The following is a 22,603-nucleotide window of genomic DNA, read 5'->3' on the forward strand; positions in this document are numbered from 1 at the left end:
ACGTAAGTGGTAACATAAGGTCTTGCCACCCCCTCACTGTCAGCCACACCTCCTCTTCCCCCAACCTTTCCTGCAAGAAAAAATAGTTTGCAAATTCTAAAAATATGATAAAATTGTATAAAAATACACAATATAAGCTACATAAATGGTGAATTTGTCCAGCAACTATAACAACCATAGTATCAAGACAGAGGAAACAAGGAGAAAAACTCATGATGCAGTTTTTCCAATAAAAATTTTGCTTCATTTTAGTAATTTAGTTTTCCCAATTTAGTAATTGGGAAAAATTCAGAGAAGACAAAAGAGGTGAAATTAATTTCAAACAACCACAAATTTTGAGTGAATCCTCTCTGAACAGGTACTATTAGCCTGGTTGAATCAGGTTAAGGGAATGAAAAGGAACCTGAAATTTGTAATACTCTATTTCTGAGAAAATAGTATGATGTTGAGAAGCATGTACAATCTGTTTAATGTAAGACAGCTGGTAGCGAATCCGCCTGCAATGCCGGAGACCTGGGTTTGATCTCTGGGTTGGGAAGATCCCCTGGAGAAGGGAAAGGCTGCCCACTCCAGTATTCTGGCCTGGAGAATTCCATGGATTGTATAGTCCATGAGGTCACAAAGAGTCGAACACGACTGAGTGATTTCCACTTTCACTTACACTGAAAATTAAAGAGAAAATAAGATAAAGTAATTTGAGGGAAAATTAAAGGAAAAATTACTTTGGCTTATGAGTTTATAACGTGATTCTCATAAAAGTGGGCAAAGACTCCAAGCTTCCGCTGCAGGGGGCACAGGATTGATTCTGGGCCAGGGATCTAAGATCCTGAATCCTGCATACCACATGACGAGGCCAAAAAACAAAAACATAGGCAAACGGAAAATAAATCGCTGGAATAATTCAGGCCGAGGGATGCCGGACAGGGTGAATGAAACAAATGCCCCTTCAGCCTACTTAACAATGTGATGAAACAACAGACAACACAGGAACCAGATGTATCTAGAGAAGGTAATTAATTAGAGAGAGATTCATGAGGTTTAATCAATGTATATAAAGCTCTAAACATGGAGAAGGAAATGGCAGCCCACTCCAGTATTCTTGCCTGGAAAATCCCATGGATGGCAGAGCCTGGTAGGCTACTGTCCATGGGGTCGCAAAGAATCAGACACAACTGAGCAACTTCACTTCACTTCACTTCAAACATGTAATCACAGTCATTTTGAGTTGATCTGAATGATATGCACCGCCCCTTCTTTAATGGTTCTTTTAACTTGAGGTAAAAATATAACAGAGTTAGGCAAGCCAAGAGCCATGCACGGAGATCACTTGCAACTGAGTGATGCTGAGTGTTGACGAGGAGGGCAAAGACCCCTGAGATAGTCCAACTCAGTCAATTCCTTGGCATGATTCGTACATCTGTGTGAAAACTGGCAATTTGACAAAACTTTTCAGTGTGGAACGAAAGCAAGTGCAGGTGTGATGAAAGCAAATTTGACTGTGCACCGCCAGACACAACTAGCTGGGCTGTGGGAGCTTCCAGCGGTGACTGCGTCTGGCGTCACTCCGGGTGATTCACCGCTCACACCGGGGTCATACACTGAATGTCTGCTGGCCACCGCCCTATTGCAGTGTTCCCTTCGTGTCATATTTCTTTATCACAGGCAAGTATTAGAGAACTTCTGTTTCTAAGAGATCTTCACAGTTTAATACGGCCGTATGTTCTTCATCTTCAAAATAAGAAAAACTTTATTTTTGTCCAAAGAAGAAAATGATGAATATTTCAAAGCTATTTGAGGGGAGAAAAAGCTGTGAGCTTGAAAAATTACAGACAGAGAGAGAGGAAAGAAAAAGGAGGAGAAGAGGAAGAGGAGGAGGGAGGGAGGGGGAGAGAGGAGAAAGATCAGAGAGAAGGCCACGACAGTTTGAGTTTGGATATTCTATTTTTGGTACCCACACCCAAAACGGTGAGTTTATTTTGATATGACCATTTAAAACATAAACTGAGAGCTTTTCACAATGAGCCAAAATTTGTAATAATGATTTAAAGAAAATGAAGAATTTCAGTGTCTCAGTGGTTAAACATGACTTGACATAAGGTCTCATAACCTTGATATGTCCAGAAACATGGAAAACTAACTGTCGTCATACCCTATGGCCATATCAAACTCAACAGCATCTTGTTGTTCTCTCGCCAACATAGTCATCCACCAACATTCCGTATTTTCTCTGCCAAGACAAAGCAATATGAAATTGCTCCAAGTCCGCAGCAAGGCCAGGATGTTCATCTTTTACTCTGTGTTCCCTGAGAGCCTGCTTTCCCGGCACTAGTGGGGAGGTTCCGCGGTTTGGCACTGACGCCCGCTCCACAGGAACTTACAAGCACCTGAAGGATTAGAGGAGGGAGATGATGGTCATGACGGTGATGACGATCATCACAGGTATTTATTGAGCCAGACGGCTGGTGCCAGGTTTCATGCCTTTATCCACCCTGCCCTACAACGGTGTGCTCAGTCATGTCCAGCTCTTTGGGACCCCATGAACTGGAGCCCACCAGGCTCCACTGTCCTTGGGATTTCCCAGGCAAGGATACTGGAGTGGGTTGCCATTTCCTCCTCTAGGGGATCTTCCCAACCCAGGGGTCGATCCCCTGTTTCCCACATCTCCTGCACTGCAGGTGGATTCTTGACGACTGTGCCACTGGGGAATCTATGATTACCATGATACTTAATCTCTATTGGAATGTTATGACGATTTGCAGTTCAGACTTTGGCATAATGGCACTAGGGTCACTGTGGTTACAGACGGACATGATACTGGCTCTGTGGCCAGGCTGAAATGACAAAAATTAGCATGCTATATAATGAAAATGTTATTCTACTCTTAAAAATAACCCATTTGAAAACTGTTAACTTGGTATTGCTTGCTTAATTACGGTGCACTTTTGGCAAGAAATATGGTTACCACATCTGAGCAATCTATGTCCCCTCCAAACTCCAGTCACTGATGCCTGTGACCCCACTGACTGGCTCCTGGTTCAACAAGCCTTTCTTAAACCGTTCAATGGACAAGAATAAGTGTTTCATTAAGGAAGGACATTATGGTCAAAGCCCCTAGGATACAGAACATTAAACAGATTTCTTATTGTAGAACTTCTCAGAGTCTTTAATGTGCTAACATGTATCTCAAGTTTCCTAGAAAGAGTTTATGGGTTTCTCAAGTCTGTTTGACCTTAGAGCATCTTGTTGGACTTGGCTTCCATGAAATACACGTTAGGGGACTAAGGTTAAACAGTAGCAGATAGGATTTCTTTTCTTGTTCTCTGAGAGCAGAGAGCTATGATCACTTCCAGAAGTTCTGCCTCACCTGTGCTGTGGGGGCTGTTCAAGGGCTTTGAGAAGGAAGATCAACCTCCTCTGCGTGGTCTTAGATTGTGGGGCAGAGTGGAGTACCCCATGGCTGCCCCACTGAACCTGCTACCACTAATTGCATACTACAGAGTATTTGGTATTGCCAAAAGTTTTAGGGCAGAAGTAAAAAACTAAGATCATGGCACCCAGTCCCATCACTTCATGCCAGATAGATGGGGAAACAATGGAAACAATGACAGACTATTTTCTTGGGCTCCAAAATCACTGCAGATGGTGACTGCAGCCATGAAATTAAAAGATGGGTGCTCCTTGGAAGAAAAGCTATGCCCAACCTAGACAGCATTAAAAAGCAGAGACATTACTTTGTCAACAAAGGTCCATCTAGTCAAGGCTATGGTTTTTCCAGTAGTCGTGTATGGATGTGAGAGTTGGACTATAAAGAAAGCTGAGCACAGAAGAATTGATGCTTTTGAACTGTGCTGTTGGAGGAGACTCTTGAGAGTCCCTTGGACTGCAAGGAGATCAAGCCAGTCAATCCTAAAGGAAATCAACCCTGAATAGTCACTAGAAGGACTGAGGCTGAAGCTGAAGCTCCAATACTTTGGCCATCTGATGCAAAGAACTGACTTAATTGGAGAAGACCCTGATTCTGGGAAAGATTGAAGGCAGGAGGAGAAGGGGACAACAGAAGATGAGATGGTTGGACGGCATCACTGACTCAATGGACAAGCGTTTGAGCAAGCTCTGGGAGTTGCTGATGGACAAGGAAGTCTGGCATGCTGCAGTCCATGGAGTCACAAAGAGCCCAACATGACTGAGCGACTGAACTGAACTGAAAAGGAAGTTGAGGCTGTTCCTCCACTGGGTCTGTGGCTAGGAATTATGGGGTACCCCCGGTGGTCTCTGTCAGAGGAAGATCTTTAGATGGGGGTGTAATGGTGAGGGAGCCCACTCATCCTGCCCCCTCACAACCCTGCATAATCCCACAAGGTGGCCATGGTGGGTTCCCCCATTCACACCACAGGTTTGAGAATGGTCAAGCTGGTTATTCTCTGTTGATCCCTAGATCCATTTTCCATTCTTCTCTGCTCTGTTCTGTTCTCTGTGAGGCTGACTGATACAAACTTTACCATCAAGGATCCCTTGCTGGCAGGGATGGGTTTCGCCAATGAGAAGATCAAAGGCCGGAGGAGAAAGAAGTTGGAGCCTCCCCAGCCCCTTTCCTTCCTGGAGTCCATGGCAATAGCCCCCACTAGGGGGTGCTCTTCCAGGCTCCAGCTCTCCCGGGGCTATAACGGGGGTGGTGGCTGCTTCCTCCTACTGCTACTCTCTGGGCACTGTAGCATCTCTTAAGCTTACCCAGACCTGAGTCAGTACTCTCTTCCTGAAACTCTCCTCTCCCAGCCAGACCCCTACAGGTACAGTAGGACCCTGTGCTTCAGAGGTCCCCAGGCATTCAATCTGAGAAACTGAGTCTCCACCGTGTGTGTGCAGGGAAGGCTGGCATTGGTCTGAGGTTCCTCCCACCTTTAGGTGAGACAGAGCTGACTTTACAACCAGGCAGCAGGTTGGAAGTGTCAAAGTTAAGAGACAAAGGGAATTCTAAAATCTGTGTGTGGTTGTTCCGTCATGTCCAGCTCTTCGCAGCTTCATAGGCTGAAGCACGCTAGGCTCCCCTGTCTTTCACTGCCTCCTGGAGTTTGCTCAGTCTCATGTCCACTGAGTTGGCGATGCCAGCTAACCATCTCATACTTTGCCACCCCCGTCTCCTTTTGCCTTAAATCTTTCCCAGCATCAGGGTCTTTTCCAATGAGCCCATGCCCTGCTTCCTCCAATTAAGTGGATTAACAAGGCAGTTCATGAAACAGATTTCACATGTGGATGTGACATATTCCATTTTATGTAGCTCTGAAATCTTCCTAAGTCTACATAAAGGTGGACATTCTCTTGCAAATCTTCTCTTTTATCTCAGAGTCTTGGTCTGCAGAGGCCAGTGTTCAGAAAGCAGACCAAGTGTGGCCGTTTCTATTTCTGCTGGTCCCTGGGCTCCTTGACACAAAGGAGAAAGGCAGCAGAGGATGAGAGCAGGAGCGCTCTTTAGAACACAGACCGACGGAAGCCCTGGTTTAATTAAATCAGCTGCACCCAGAGGCCAGTTTAAGAGTCAGCTCTGCCCTTCTCCTGCTGCTCGACTGAATTCCATCCTGGAAACAGCAGAGCAAGCGACCTGCCCACGGCTCTGTGATCTGGAGAACTGAAGAGATAAAGAAAAAAATCATCCCTTCCATGACTCAAAGACCCACAGAATTCAAAGGAACACAGATGTAATAATCTCTTTAGAGGTGAAATTTGAAAAGCTGGATGGGGTAGGGAAGGAGGTGGAAGTAGGCAGTTAACTCTTTGTGAGCAAGAGATGCATCTTAGAGGGTCCGTACAGGGAGCAGGGAGCTGTAACCCCCAGCCTTCCACTGTTGGCCTTTCTGACATCCTGAATCAGTGGCTAAGAGGATGAGTTTTGGACTCAAAGTGTTAATGCACCCACGAAAAGAAACATGATGTACAATAAAAGTATCTTACATATGAAAACTCTGCCAAGGCCATTGTATTTTTCAATACACTCCTTAGAGGAAAAGAACAAGGCATGCTGTCTTTGTTTTCAATGTGCCATGGGGACTGGCCGTTGTCATTTAAATCTGGATTATTTCATGCATTGTAAGTTTTTTGACACCATACTTTGTAAAAAGAAAATTCATCCCTTCCTGGTTAACTACATCTTTAATCTTTTCAACTCTGTGTGTGCAGGATTAGGGCTACTTGAGGACGAACAGCACCTGAAAGCATTGTTACAGGCATGTTTAAAGAACAGAGACCTGCACATTAGAAGTAAAACAGTGCTTTTAAAAATGTACCATGTTCATCTGATGTAGTCATGTATTGGGCTTCCCAGGTGGCACTGGTGGTAAAGAGACCATGGGAGGGGCCAATGCAGGAAACATAAGAGCCTCAGGTTTGATCCCTGGGTTGGGAAGATCCCCTGGAGAAGGGCTTGGCAACTCACTGCAGTATTCTTGCCTGGAGCATCCCATGGATAGAGGAGCCTGGCAGGCTACAGTCCATAGGGTTGGACACGACTGAAGCGAATGAGTGCACAGGCACGCATGCAATCATGGATCAGATAAGCATTTCTCGGGCACCTCCTCTGTGTCAGGCGCAGGACCAAGGGCGAGGGCTATTGACAGGGAAGGCAGCAGGCCCAGTTCTGTGGGAATTTATATATCTGGTTTCCAACTTGGGCATGACCGTGCCATAGTCTTCTCTCATGCCCCCGCTAAGATTTGACAACGTCTGGAGACACTTTCGACTGTCAAATCTCGGAGGGTGCAGCTTCCAGCATTGAATGGGCAGAGACCATTGGATGCTGCCAAACATCCTGTCCTACAATGCACAGGACAGCCGCCACAACAAAGAATTAGCTGACCCAGAATGTCATTGGTGCTGATCTAATGGGAGATATATGAGTGAACTGAAAGGGCCATGAAGTGAGGCAGACACATGCGCAGGTTTTATGGGAATCCAAAGGGAGAGAGTCTTCCACTTTTCAAGTAAAACTAATCTGGTTTTTATTTTTATTTTTTTAACTTTGAGTCATTTAGATTTGTTGTTTCAACTTCTGGCAAAAAATCTTTCTAATAACATTTTCTGGTTTCTGAGAATGCCATTCATTAGAGCATCTCCAAATTAGGGTTGATTCTGCGGGTGGAAAGATAGAATCACCTGACTGGCTTTGATACTGGGACTATGCCAGTTGTGATGGTAATGGAAGGACAGAAAAATCCATTACAAGGAGACCTATCTGTGAAGCACAGCAGACCAGTTGCAGTAACCTAAGCCCTGTTGGCAACCACTCTTACTCTCTGCAGTGGCACTGGCAACATTCCACATGGATCCCCACGGATCCCTTATATAATTTCTGCTCACTGCCCTCCCCACTCTCAAGCTGGGGTGTGCTTTTTTTGTTCTAATAACTCAAACCTCTGCAGAAGACTACCTTTGAGCTACTGTAGACACTTTGAAAGTGAAAGTGTTCGTCACTCAGTCGTGTCCTACTCTTTGGGGCCCTTTGGACGGTAGCCGGCCAGGCTCTGCTGTCCATGGGATTCTCCAGGCAAGAATACTGGAGTGGGTTGCCATGCCCTTCTCCAGGGGATCTTCTTGACCCAGGGATCGAACCTGGGTCTCCCGCATTGCAGGAAGATTCTTTACTGTCTGAGTCACCAGGGAAGCAGACAGTTTGCCTGCATGCAGAGAGACTGAGGTGCCTGCTGGCTGTAGGAAGGGCGGGTTTCTTTGCCTTAGGTCAGGACAACTCTGAGATGCAACTCACACTCCCGAGAGTTGCCTGCAGGTTTGGGCTTACTTGCTAAAGACATAGCTTTGCTTGATTTCTTCCCTCTCCCTACTCCCTTATAAATAAGTCTTCCCTGGGAGCACTTCCCTAATAAATCAGTTGCATAGGAATCCTCATCTCGGGGTCTGCTTGCGGGGAACCCAGTCTAAGACCTTTCTGAGAATATATATGCTACGGCAGTGGTGTGTCTGTGTCCTTGGCCTCTGCAGTGAGTTACGTCATCAGCTCCTCCTTCACACATGTGTGCCCTAAGCAGAGCACATCCACATTGCCTTACATTTTCCTCCAGGGAAGTCAGCTGCTCATCCAGTCTCGCTTGGTCTGTCCCAAGAGGAAATGTCCCCTTCTCTCCATCAGGAGGGACAGGCGGGAACTCCCAGGGCCCTGCAGACTCAGCGATCAACTCCTCCGTGGCGTTGATGACTTTCAGGACTTCTGTGGAGATGTTGCAGAGAGAAACAGCAGAATACTTCTGTTTGGTCCAATAACAGAAGGGGACAGAAGACAAGAGCAACATTAACAATGACATGGAAATTCTGCATCATCATGGTGCTCATCATGAGACTGATTCTGTCATAACACACACCAACATCAATGCGCTGAAGGAATGAGGATCTCTAAAATATCTATCCAGTCTGAGGGGACTGAGAGGAGGCCTGATGTGACTTGGCTGAGCTTCTGTGGCTCACAGTGAATTATTTCAGATTCTTAGGGAGAGAGGAAGGGGAGCCCAAGTGGAAGTTACTAGGTCCTTTGCCCACTGCTGATAGTTTCATATTCATCACCTCATTTTCTGGATAATATTCTCTTTCCTCAGCAGACCTTCAGTCACAGACTCTGTCAAACTACATTCATGATGTAGTCCAATGGGTCGCTTTGTGGACAGGGAGTGAGGAGGCCTGGGCTCTAGATCTGGCTGCAATCTCATCCAGACATGGGACCTTGGTCAGGCTACTTCCCATTTCTGGAACTCAGTTGTGTCATCTGTTTATTGAGAGGATCAGAAAGAGTTTCTCTGCGGCCGCTTGGTAGCCACTGTGTTGTTAGCTCACCCACATCTATTCTCAAGCCTATTCCTCCTTGCCTTCCTTCACCACTGAGGCTGAACAAGAAATACACTCCATTTCCCAGCCTCCCCTGCAGCCAAGGGCAGTCATGTGACATGGTTCTGCCCAGTGAGCCTGCAGGGAAAGCCCACTGGGGTTTCTAGCAAAGCTTTTGTTTTCCTAATCAGGTGAACAGATGCAGATGCTTTCCTGCCCCTGCCTTGATCATAGGTGTGCAGTTAGGAAGTCAACATGAGTGAGGATGATATCAAAATGCTGAGTCAGGTGGATCAGAAAGACTGAAAGAGCCTGGCCCACATAGACCCTGGATCAGCTGTACTGCTGCGACTCTCCCTGCCTCTGAAAATGCATGAGAAAAATAATTCCCTGCCTGGTGGAACCCTTGTGGGCCAGATTTTCCATTATTTATGGTTGAACACATTTCTGACTGATGCAATTCACTTCTAGTTTTTGTGTTCGTGACTCAAAGTTATAATCAGTCCAGATCTGGGCCAAGGTCTTTGATGGAGTGGAGGTGCTTCAGCCACAGAGAATCATCTGCATCTTTGAGTTCATCTGAACATATAGCACCAAGAAATAAGAAGGAGATCAATGTGGCTTGGCAGTAATGGTGTCCATCTATAATCAGTTTCACTTAGCCCATCACAGGGTTTGCGAACTGGAAATTCAAATACTGCCCATTTCCAGGAAAGCCTGGAATTTTAATGCCTTTGGTACCTCTCAAGGTATCTATCTGATTCATATAATCTGGACCAAATATTAATGATAGCTCTGGCTTGATCTTGCAAAGTTTGTTTTCCCAAGTAAATTCTACTGCAGGTTTTATCTCACTAAAGGAGGTTTTCAGTGCCTCTGCAACTTCGCTAGGAAATCAAAGTGTCTAAGTGACAAGTCTGTGGCTGAGTTCACAGTCTAGAAGCTGGCTCTGGGCTCTGGCACATGGTCTCATACTAGAGTCTCACCCTGGCATCTATCAGCCAACCTAGGGTTAAGGCACATGTGCTCAGGGGGCAGCTCTCCAGTCAGTCTGTTCTATAATAGCTGCTTGACTCATCCAAGAGTTATGCTTCTTTTGGTTCAAGGGACTTCATTACATACCAAACAATCAGTCTGAGTTATCAGGAAAATGAGAGGGAGGGAAGGCAATGCAGATCCGCCAGACGAAGGGTAGTGTCCAAGCGAGAACCAAGCCAACTTTTCACCTTAGGAAAGACTTGCAAAGGCTGTACTCCATTATCCAGAATCCTGTCACTCAATGTTTTAGAGATGACCTGGACTCAAACTGTTTTGGCATGAAGTAACCACCATTGTTTGCTGAAGTCCATTTTAGAAAAGGCAGCACTGTACATATGAAAACAGACTTGTTACCCTTCTCATAATAGATAAAGCTTGTATTTAGAGAGCTTGCCCTTTATTTGGTAGAAGAGGTGCCTCTGTACATCTTTTGAGAGAAAGACATGTAACTAAGGGATTCAGAAAAAAAAAAAGGTTAGATGGTAGCATGATGGAAGGGCAAGTATGAACATTAACACACACCTCCCATTGGTCCCGGGTCATTAAAGGGTCAAGGACCTAAATGAGAAGGACATAAGAGGTGCTTAAACAGAGTTATCTGCGTCTTGACACCCGCAGAATACACAATATCAAAGTGATGAGCTGGACATCAGTGTTGCTTGGTAGGCATTTTTCCTTTCCATCCATAAATAGCCTTGTTTATTCAATCATAGGAGTTGCCAGCTGGAAGCCAAATAGTGCCTAGAGGCATGTGGGTTTTTTTTTTTTTTTCCCCTGACGAGAATGCTTTCTGTGAGATAAGCACCTCCCAGTTCTCTGCAGTCCCTGCCACTAATTCGTCTACATCTTTTATTGGGGGTTGGTGATGTGCTGACTCTACCCCAGGTGCTGGGAAAAAGCACTGAACAGTCGGTGAAGTCCCTGCCCCCATGGTGTGCCTTCAGCTCCACCCAGGTGACTTGACACGGTGACATACTTTCCTGACCCCCTGAAAGTATTTGGGTTTGTCATTAATTGAGAGTGAGCCGTCACTGGCAGTTGGTCTGTGGAGAGCGCCAGAGTTTCGCTCACAAGGTCTGTGGTCCCATTCAGAAGACAACTAGCCTCCAGCTTGGCAAGGGACTGAAAGAAAAAAATTACATGGAAACTGGACAAGATCACTCTGGTTGGTTGGTGTCCCAGTTCAGCTCTCTACTGGGAAACACAAACTGGAACCCATGAGCACTTGGAGGGAATTGATCCCATCTCTAGGAAATCGGATGTTTCTTGCCTGTTCTACAGGAGTGTTCCTGACTTGCTTAGACGTGAGCACAGGGCAACTACTGGGAGTGAAGATAAGTGGGATTTAATTAGCTGTGTGCTAGGAGCAGGGCACCCAGCCTCCTCATTCCTTAGTTAACTCACTAGCCCAAGAAGAGATTTGTCACAAGGCTCACACTGTCTTGTTATGTAAATGTCCCGTTCCCTGCTCAGTCTAGATTTAAAAGTCGCAAAGCACCGTCTACAATTGTGTGAAATAAAGCTATATTTAGCGCCGGACAGGGTTTTGTTCAGATGAAAAAGCTGGTGAGGATTCAGAGGTGCTGGCAGGGAGCCCTGTATGGGGGAGAAACGAAAATCTAAAGCAGCCTTCCTGCTTTATTGCTTACAGCCCCAGAGACATGAGCTGAATGGCACAAACAAAGCACGATCCCAGAGCCAGAGAGGGCTTTCTACGATGGCAGCTGACACTACTCCACACTTTCATTGTAAGATGGATCAAATGTGACAGGTCCATGGTATCAGATAACGGAGAGGGGAGAGTGTGGAGAAACTCAGCTGACAGAATAGGGGCCACTGCAGAACAGGAAGGCTGGACTCAAAGACACTCATGGCCAAGGGCCCCACAGATGGCAGAATGAAAACGGCCAGTGTGGGCAAGTTGTAACCAAATTCAATCTTCTGGCGATCAAAGAAACACCAACAACAAATTTACTAAGTGCCAGGTAGATGCAAGATTCCTTTTCAAATGCTCCGGGTAGCCAATCCTGCTTTTCCAGGGTGCAACAGGAGCTTTCAGGTGTTGACCTGGCAGATATGTATTTCTTGTGAGGCACCGACACTCCCCAGTCTCTTGACCACATGTCACCACTGAGAGCCTGGGTGTCCACCTCTAGGGTCTGGTTTGTGTCACAGCCCTTTGTGGAACACTGAATCCATAATATCAACTTCACAATCACCAGAGTATAACCAATAGTCGATGCTTGGGGTACAGAAGGTGATGAGAAACCTCCAGTGTTTCCTCCATCACTCACCAGTGAGGCAATGAAACAAGTGTCCATCTCAACAAAGACTCAGCTTCCTGCTTGACCATAACCAACAACAGGACCAGTTCAGACCTTTAAGGAGCCGATGTACCACTCTGAGGTGGGAGCCCGCCCCAGTGGCCATGTCAATGGACTGGAGGAAGAAGACCATGTCAGGACCCAGTCTTAAATCCCACCTGGATCGTTTCTCTTCTCTCTGAGGACCGTGGGGCAGAGCAGACTCTGCCTTTACTTTTTGTCTCAGTACCCACAAACTGATTTTTGCCTTTTCATACTGTTCATGGGGTTCTCAAGGCAAGAATACTGAAGTAGTTTGCCATTGGACCAGTGGACCTCGTTTTGTCAGAGAAGACTCTTGGAGTGCGAGGGGAGCAAACCACTCAATCCTAAATCAACCCTGAATATTCACTGGAAGGGCTGATGCTGAAGCTCATGCCCTTTTTCTTCCTATAAAAACATGTTTCTGGAACAAATTCTCCCTCCCTTTACTCTTCCTTATAAACAGTTTTCCAAAGACTCGCAGCATGTAAAGTGTCACCAGGCGGAGATTCTGAGTCTTTAGAATTCAAACGAAGAAAATATCTCCATCCTAAACACTAGATATCCCTGCTTATTTGCAACCCTTGCAAATTCTCCTAAGAATGTTCCAGTATCATCATTCATTTCAAAGCTTTGTGTTGGACAAAGAACTACAAACTCATTCCAAGCTGGGATAAGCGTGCATGCTCCTTGCCAGAGTGGCTCAAGTTTGTGAACGTGTGGGCAGCAGGGGCTCCTTAGGTGCCTGGCTTAATAGAAAGAGAATAGGGTGGAATGTCGGGGGGCTAATCCCAGGTCCAGCTCCACCCTTGGGTGTGTGCGTGCATGTGTGTCTGCCAGTCTCAGCTGCACCAAATCAGATCCAGTGTCTGGCTGTGTGGTGAACTGGGATAGTGACAAAGGCCTGGGGCATCTATTCATGTGACCTGATGTAAGCCTTGATATGACAGCGCTTAATACAATGTGGGGAAAAAATGCTTTGAGGATTAAATGATATGTTCAGATTTCTGGGGCAGAAGAGGGAATTTCTTAGTTCCACTTCAGGGATGGTTCTGACAACTATCAGTTCAGTTCAGTCACTCAGTTGTGTCCGACTCTTTGCGACCCCGTGAATCACAGCACGCCAGGCCTCCCTGTCCATCACCAACTCCCGGAGTTCACTCAGACTCACGTCCATCAAGTCGGTGATGCCATCCAGCCATCTCATCCTCTGTCGTCCCCTTCTCCTCCTGCCCCCAATCCCTCCCAGCATCAGAGTCTTTTCCAATGAGTCAACTCTTCGCATGAGGTGGCCAAAGTACTGGAGTTTCAGCTTTAGCATCATTCCTTCCAAAGAAATCCCAGGGCTGATCTCCTTCAGAATGGACTGGTTGGATCTCCTTGCAGTCCAAGGGACTCTCAAGAGTTTTCTCCAACACCACAGTTCAAAAGCACCAATTCTTCGGTGCTCAGCCTTCTTCACAGTCAAACTCTCACATCCATACATGACCACAGGAAAAACCATCTGACACCTATAATAAGCCCTAAACACGTAGAAGCTGAAGGGGCATTGATATTAGGGTTTTTGTGAGATTTAAAAGCGGGCAAAATGCTTTGCGGTCCATGGATCCATGACACATCAGCAAGGTCTTGCAACAGGCCTCCTTTATCCACTGGGCTCAGCAGGTATGGCACTTAGGGCCCATCATTCTTTTAGGGGGCCCATGAAAATGTCTTACCTTCTTTGAAAATCAGAAGGAAAAATGAATTCTTAGGTCTCAGCATGTGTCTTAAATACATTTTGTTGTTGTTCAGTTGCTCAGTCGTGTCTGATTCCTTGCAACATCATGGTGACTACAGCACACCAGGCTTTCCTGTCCTTCACATCTCCTGGACTTTGCTCAAACTCATATCCATCGAGTCGGTGATGCCATCCAACCATCTCATCCTCTGTAGTCCCCTTCTTTTCCTGCCTTCAATCTTGCCCAGCATCAGGGTCTTTTCCAGTGAAGTCAGTTCTTTGCATCAGGTGGCCAAAGTACTGGGGCTTCAGCTTCAGCATCACTCCTTCCCTTCCAGTGAATATTCAGGGTTGATTTCTTTTAGGATTGACTGGTTTGATCTCCTTGCTGCCCAAGGGACTCTCAAGCGTTTTCTCCAACACCACAGTTTGAAGGCATCAACTCTTCAGTGCTAAGTGTTTTTTATTGTCCAGCTCTCACATCTGTACATGACCACTGGAAAAACCATAGCTTTGACTAGATGGAACTTTGTTGGCAAAGCAATGTTTTTGCTTTTTAATATGCTATCTAGGTTTGTCATAGCTTTTCTTCTGAGGAGCAAGCGTCTTTTAATTTCATGGCTGCAGTCACCATCTGCAGTGATTTTGGAGCCCCAGAAAATAAAGTCTGTCACTGTTTCCATTGTTTCCCCATCTATTTGCCATGAAGTGATGAGACTGGATACCATGATCTTCGTTTTTTGAATGTTGAGTTTTAAGTCAGCTTTTTCACTCTCCACTTTCACCTTCATCAAGAGGCTCTTCAATTCCTCTTAGCTTTCTGCCATAATGGTGGTATCATCTACATATCTGAGGTTATTAATATTTCTCCTGGCAATATTGATTCCAGTTTGTGATTCATCCAGCCCAGCATACGTAATACATAGTATTGATCTTTATACCAACATAGTTGTAAAATATGGTTTTCAATGTTTTTTGTGGAGGAAAGTGTTCACAAAGGCAGAAGTGCTCAGGCCCACAGAAGTCATCAGCTGGCTCTGGTCCTGCTGATCTGGAGCCTCTGTGGAGGTGTCTAGCAGGGCCGGTTCCCGGGGTGGATGTGGGCAGCAACAGCCTAGTGAAGGCCCTGAGCAGGCGGGCCCCTAGAGGAGGATCATGAACACGTGGGAGACCCTCGCCCTAGATTCCCACACCTAATGGAGAGAGATAGTGGGAATGAGTGAGTGCACTGGTCTTGTGGTTTCCTAGTGGAGATGGATCCTAAGGTGACCTCCTCACTGTGTACACACCAGGCCATGAGGCTTAGGAAATTCAGGTTACGCTGTATGACTTCAGGGATATAATCTCTCTGAGCCTCAGCTGTGAAATGGAGATAACACCATCCAGCTCAAGGGGTTTTCCAGAAGATGGAATCAGTCCGAACACAGAGCTGTCCACATCTACGCAAACCTCTCCCCCGTGCCCTGCTGGCTCAAGGTGGGCATATGACTGGTAAGGGCTAGTGGCTTAGACACATTTTATTATGTACTGTGTTCTTGAAACAACTTTCCTTGCTTACTTGTCTTCTTTTTTTCTCAATACCTTTAAACATTATTTATTTGCTTATTTTGGTGCGTGGGCTTTCTCTAGCTGCGGCGAGCAGGGGCTACTCTCTAGTTGTAGAGTGTTGGCTGCCCATCGTGCTGGCTTCTCTTGCTGTGGCTCCCAGGCTCTAGAGCACAGGCTCAGTGGTTGTGGCACACGGGCTTAGTTGCCCCGCAGCACCTGGCATCTTCCCAACCAGGCATCAAACCGGTGCCTCCTGCATTAGCATGCAGATTCTTAACCACTGGACCACCACAGAAACCTTTACTTGGTGTTTCGAAAAATGCTTTTTAAAACTTTTTTTTACCAAAAAAAGTTACACTTTGCTGCTGTTTCCCAATTTTTTTCTCTTGCTGAGTAAGAATATTTCTTTAAAAAGCTGCCATGCTGTAGCACTGTCTGCCCTCAGCATAATTTCATAAAGAAGAGATACCATAACACCTGGAAGTGGAAGACGTAATATCAGAATACAGAACAGTCTGTCTTAAGAAGCAATAGGAGGCAACCTGCCACTGACACACACATGTGCGCAGGACCCCCTGTTTCCTGGTAGTGAGCACACAGAGCCGTGTGTGCTGACAGGCAAGAAAAACCAGGTACGCCATGGCCTAGCTGGGCAACTGAACAAGCCAGGCACTCAAACATCATCTGCTGTTTCCTATCATCACTAATTTAATTCAGGCCTTCAGGAGGCATCTGCTCTCTGCCAGGCACTGCCCTGGGCCCTGCAGGGGATGCAGAGTTGAGTAAGCATGGCCCCTGTCCTCAGGGGGCAGAGACAGGAGATGGGTAGGAAGACCCCCAGCAGACAGCAGGAGATAAGTCCTACTCTACCCTGGGAGCCACAGGCTGAGACCTGTAGAGAGACAAGCAGGTTCCGTTAGCATGTGTCTTTGGAGTGTGTCTGGAAGCACTAGAAAGATGAGCAGGATACTTCCGGCTGAAGGGAGGAAAGACCTTGGAGATGAGGTGGCATGACGCGCACCAGGAATGGCACCGCAGTCCAGGGTGTGCAGAGGATAACAGATGGGAAAAGAGAGGGAGGCCTGGTCCCACAGCACCCTGAAGGCCAGGCTCAGCGGTTTGCATCTTGAACAGCTGGCGATCCGGCGCCTTCGCAGGTTTCCGCTGCTGTTATCCAGAGCTGTCATTTTTGTGGTTTAGTCTCTCAGTCTGTCCGACTCTGCGACCCCGTGGACTGCAGCACGCCAGGCTTCCCTGTCCTTCACCATCTCCTGGAGTTTACTCAAACTCATCCATTGAGGTGGTGATGCCATCCAACCATCTTGTCCTCTGTCATCCCCTTCTCCTCCTGCCTTCTGTCGTTCCCAGCATCAGGCCCTTTTCCAATGAGTCAGCTCTTTGCATCAGAACTGAAGAATGAAGAGCTGTCATTTACTGAGTGCTTACTGCGTGCCAGGCTCTGAGAGCCTCATTTAATCTAGGAACCTCCCTATGATGTAGGAACTATGACTACTCTATCTTACAGATGAGGAACTGTGCTTAGAGAGGTGACGTGGTTTGCCCTGAAGGAGCCAAGACCCACACCCAGGTCTGCCCCATTTCAAAGCCTAAGTTCTTAACATGCCAGCTTGAGAGGCTGAGGCTTTAGGAAGGTAATTCGGATTGCTAAAGGAAGGACAGACTTAGGGCCTGGGAGAATCAGAGGCAGAGATGAGCGTAGGACATGATTGCTGCAGCTTGACTCCCAGGTTACAAGGGCTGAGGTGGGGCAGCTGCCGTGGGAAAAAATGGATGAAAGGTACACTGTTCTGTCAGGAGAACGGGAAGAATACTGTGGCCATGGACCGAACAGGGACAGGGCAAGATGCTGCTGTGCTTTCCAGCTGAGGGGTCTGGAAGAAACTCATGCCATTCAAGGAGATTTAAACATCGAGAGAGAGAAAATCTCATTAGACTTTTGAAATAAGCAAAAAAACATAATATTCCAAAGCTCCTTTCTCACAGCCCAGGAGGCAGAGTGATTGCCAGATGTCAAACTGGAATAACCCCCAAATCACTGATTCAGTCTGTATTTTGAATCTAGCTATTTTTCTCTCTGCCTGTACGGCATGCGGGATCCTAGTTCCCTGGCCAGGGATCAAACCCACAGCCCCTACATTGGAAGTATAGAGTCTTAACCACTGGACCACCAGAGGGAAGTCCCTGAATTCAGTAATTCTGATGTCAAGGCTTCTGTGCAGGTTTTGGGGGTAGGGGAACAGTCTTCGTAGTTGGCTTTAGTAAAATCAAGAACAGGGTACACAGGCGGGGCTCTCCAGTTTTCCTTTCAGCCCTGTGACAAATGGATGTTCTTTAAGGGGCGAGCAGGGGACTGTGGACATCCCAAGTAACAGAAAAAGCTTTAACAGAACCTTCTAAAGACATGTTGGCTCCCATGAAGGAATTATAGGCAGAGGAGAAAAGTCTTCAGTGTTCAGGTTGCGTAAAATGCATACAGGACCTCACCTTCTCTCCTGGGATATCTTGCTCCTGAGAAAGCCCTTTGAGGGGAAGCGAGAATGAAGGAAGGATGCCAGCTCAGCGTTAATGTACATCCCCGCTGTGCCGGGTCTGACCCCAGATTGTTCAAGGTTTCATGTAACCCTCACAACAACCTTACGTGGAGGCTGTTTTCATCCCATCTCGAGAGAGGAAGAAACCGTGGCTCAGGGAAGAAGACGCATGGCTGGGACTGGAGCCCAGAGACTCTGGTCTCTGAAGCCCACCCACGCTCCTTCCCACCAGCCACACCACCTCCTCCACCAGCATAATTCCCAGGATGTAACAGACTGCAGAAAGTGATGGAAGAACAGAATCTAACTGAATAATGAAATCCATGAACAACAGACAGACGGGCCTGCAGCCTCCACCAAGTGACACCAATCAGAATGAGCTTGTCGATTTGTACGTGCTGTGTGCTAAGTTGCTTCAGTTGTGTCCGACTCTTTGCGACCCTATTGTAACCCACCAGGCTCCTCTATCCATGGGATTACCCAGGCAAGAATACTGGAGTGGGTTGTCATGCCTTCCTCCAGAGGATCTTCCTGACCCAGGGATCGAACCTGAGTCTCTTACGTCCCCTGCATCGGCAGACAGGTTCTTTACCACTAGCACCATCACGAAAAAAGTGAAAGTGAAAGTCGCTCAGTGGTGTCTGACTCTTTGCGACCCCATGGACTATACAGTCCATGGAATTTCTCCAGGCCAGAATACTGGAGTGGGTAGCCTTTCCCTTCTCCAGGGATCTTCCCAATCCAGGGATCAGACCCAGGTCTCCCACACTGCAGGCAGATTCTTTACCAGCTGAGCCACAGGGAAGCCCATGTTGATTTGTACACCAATGAGCAAGCCACACACCCAAACCTGAGATCTCCTGAGGGACCAGCTCCTGCTCTGAGCCTTGCTGAGCCTCCCTGAGGTGGAGCCTCCAGGGCAACCAGAGTGAACGAGAATGTGGTGTCTGAGGAAACCTGCTCCAAATGTGATCCAGACTTCGCAGCCTGCTCATTACTGTTCTGTCCCACGTCGCAGGTGCTGCCTTGAGTCTCTGAAATGCTCCTATCAAACCACCAGAGCAAGCAAGGAAATTTGTCCAAATGCCCTGATTTCATGTATTTTTTCTTCCTCAAAGGTAAGAAAAGAAACTCCATATGTCATCCTAAATAGATGACAGAAATCTGTTAGAAAAATTCAGTGCAAATATGTTTCAGTTCTCATGAAACATAAGGCGCTCTGGCGATGCCTCTACCACCCGTCAAAATATATTCTCCATGAACAGACTCACGTCCCCAGAGAGTGACTTGATGAAAGAAGGTGGCACAGAATTGTGGAAAGAAATTGGAGCACGGACCTAATAAATTAGCATATGTAATCAAGTGCGGCATGAAATGTAACAGAGATTAGAGAATGGACCTCTAGGGGTGTTTGGGTTCTGAAATCATCTAGATTTTGATGGTCAAAGTTATATGTGAAAAAAGTAAGATTATTTTTGATGGTGATGATTGAAATGAAAATTTAAAAGTCTGTTATTTGCACATTTAGTTTAGTTACGGAGTTAAACCCACTGGTCTGTATGTCTCTCCGAGGTCATTTTCTCTCCCTTCCTGGGTGGAGTCCCTGTAGTCTGATGTAGGCACCTGAGCATGGCTGCTCCAGGACCTGGTGACGATGAGAGGGGAAGGGAACGCTGGGGCCACTGCCTTTGACCAAACCTGCCCGGGGCAAGTCTTCAGCAGCAGGACTCCCTCCCTGACCTCGGTACTCATGGTCATCCATCTCTTTCACTTTTTGCCCTCTGGCTGTTCTTCAGAAAATCAGTTCCTGATACTCACTGGAAACACTTCCCCATGGCTGTCGGTAAACAGGGTTCTTCCAGGGCGTGTGCTTGGCTCTGAAGTAGCCTGGTGACACAGGAAACCACCTTCCACGTTCACTTGGAAAGGAGGTGGCACCTGGCAACCAAGGGGATCTTCATAAATAATAGGATCCTCCTGCTGAAATCTTCCTGTCTCATGCAGAACAGAAGCTGATGTCCTCTGCACGGCCCACGTGGCTGGCTTGCTCTGGCCCCTATCTTCTCCTCATCTCTTTCCTTGGCTACGTTGCCCCAGCTACTCTTCATCTTTAGGCGGTTCCTTGAACTTGTCAAGGTCATTTCCACTTTAAGGCCTTGCATGTATTTGCCTGGAAAGCCTTTCCTTTAGATCTTTGCCTAATGTTTTTCTTCTTGTCCTTTGGGTTTCAGTGGAAAGCACAGTCGGTCAGAAAAGTCAGGACCATCCAGGACACATCCTCCTCCCAGCTCTATTCATGACTGTCCTGCTGAATCTTCTCTTGGGCACTGGTAACTGTGCACACCTTCCACTGTGTGTGTTTACATACTTCTCAGCTGTCACCCCTCAACAGCAGGGAAATTCCACCAGAGCAGGGACCTTTCCTCGCAAGTCCCTACTGTATTATTCTAGCTCTTAGAATAGTTCAACAATTATTTGTTGAACAAATGGTAAATGAATAGGGATTCAAACTCTAGAACTTGTGCTACCACTTCTCACGGGAAGTTGGCATCTTTTCCGTTAGTGTCTCCTGTACACAATGCTGGGCCTGCCAACCAGGGATGGCCATTCATTCCTTCGTTTGGGTGAACACTAAGGACCTTCCTCTCCTGCCACATCACGTCCTCCCAAAGAACAAGTGCACATATGTCTCAACACATTTATTAAAAATTGATCTCTGCCTGACCAGGGGTAAGAGGTGGGTGGGTGGTAAGTAGGAGATAAATCATGAGTTAAATTAAGAATATTCTAGACCATACTTCTGAACTAGTTCATTGCATCCTCTACTAATATCTCATAAGTTTAATTACTCTACCTTTAAAACAAAATGTACTATCGCAATAGGTCCTCTTTATTTTTCTAAAAATTTCTAAATTATTCTTTATTTTATCAGATGATTTTATGAATCCTTTTGAAAAGTTAAAAAACTTCTGGTTCAGATTTTTATTTGAATTACACTAAATGTCTATCCTCATTTTGGAAGAATTCTTCTTTGCATGGTCTTTCCTACCAGCAAACTGGTAGGTTTCTTAGAGATCTGCAGTTTTCTTGTGAAGTTTTAACTTCACTTTTTTTTTTTTTCCTATTATGGATGGATTGTTGTTTAGTTGCTAAGTCATGTCCAATTCTTTTGTGACCCCATAGGCTGTAGGCCCCCAGGCTCCTCTGTCCAGGAGAATTTCCAAGCAAGAATACTGGAGTGGGTTGCCATTTCCTTCTCCAGGGGATCTTCCTAACCCAGGGATTAAACCTATGTTTCCTGCATTGGCAGGCGGATTCTTTACCATTGAGCCACCAGGGAATTTCTGTTTTATCTCCCCACCCTTCCAATCTAGTTTGAGATTCATATCTGTAAATCTTAGTTATGAAATGGGGAGTTCTCATGGAAACCCCAGAACCCCTTGAGCTGTACTGTGTATTGTGCTGAATGATCTGGATTTGTGAATAGACCTGCTCCTACTAGACCTTTTCTTTGAATAAGATGAATTTTTGTTTTGCATTCATTTGCATCAAATTTGCTATATTCTATTTTTTTAAATTGAAGTTGATTTACAATGTTGTGTGAGTTTCAGGTATACAGCACAGTGCTTCAGTTAAACATATCTATCTATCCTTTCTCGGGTTCTTTTTCATTATAGGTTATTACAAGATATTGAATATAGTTCCTTGTGCTATATCGTAGGTCTGAATTGTTTGTCTATTTTATATTTAGAGCACAGAGTTGCTGTTTTCTTTTACAGGTTCTTTGTAACTCCGGTAAATGATTTTGATCTCTGATTTTACCCTGGGGATCCTTTATATTTCTCCACACAGTTTTCTCCCATTCTATGCAATAGCTATTTCAAACCCTCTCCACAATCCTGACAATCCAGTTTCACCATCACCTCACTTTCAGAAGGCAAACTTGCCTTCTAGTTTGGGGAGCTAGAGATGTAACCAAGCAGGTCCCTATGGGGAATTCCCAGGACAGACTCTCCCATGTCCTATGCCTGCCTCTCGTTTATAGAAAGACTTTACCTTCCTAAGCCAAACCTGAGTTCTAAAGAGTAAATTTAATACATTTAGAAGTGAGAAAATGCAGAAACAAAGGAAACCAGTCAAGCAAGACAAAATAATAGTTTAGCCATTAAACAAAGTCAAAGACCTTTAGTTCCTCTCAAGGGCTATAGATAATTTTCTGAGCCATGTCCTTTGAGCTGTTTTGCCGACACTAAAACCCCCGTCAGGTGGACCATGTTTACTGCGTGCTGACCACCATCATGAAGGCCCCAGACAGGATGGAGTCAGAGGGTTGATGATGTTGATTCCCGATTACCTCACCAACAACCAATCAGAAGAACGTATACGAGCCGATCATGCACCCTGCAACCCTCTCCCTCACCTTGTCTTTAAAAACCTTTCCCTGAAAGCCAGCGGGAGTTCCCGCCTTTTGAGCATTAGCCATCCCCACTCTTGCTTAGAGCTCTGCAATAAACACTAACTTTCTTTCACAACCCGGTGTCAGTGGGTTGGCTTTACTATGCATGTTGCTTCAATAAGTG

The 22,603-nt window shown here is 46.1% G+C and overlaps 1 protein-coding gene across 1 annotated transcript in view; it reads right to left on the bottom strand.

Annotated features, from left to right (window-relative positions):
• Positions 1 to 22,603, bottom strand: part of MYRIP (myosin VIIA and Rab interacting protein) — a 219,280-nt gene that overhangs the window by 12,010 nt on the left and 184,667 nt on the right. The window contains exon 12 of the mRNA XM_052641292.1: positions 8,055 to 8,249. Within this exon, the coding sequence (XP_052497252.1) occupies positions 8,055 to 8,249 (195 nt within the window). The remainder of the gene's footprint in view (positions 1 to 8,054; positions 8,250 to 22,603) is intronic.

The sequence above is a fragment of the Budorcas taxicolor genome, chromosome 1 (genome assembly GCF_023091745.1).
Source record: "Budorcas taxicolor isolate Tak-1 chromosome 1, Takin1.1, whole genome shotgun sequence".
NCBI lineage: Eukaryota > Metazoa > Chordata > Mammalia > Artiodactyla > Bovidae > Budorcas > Budorcas taxicolor.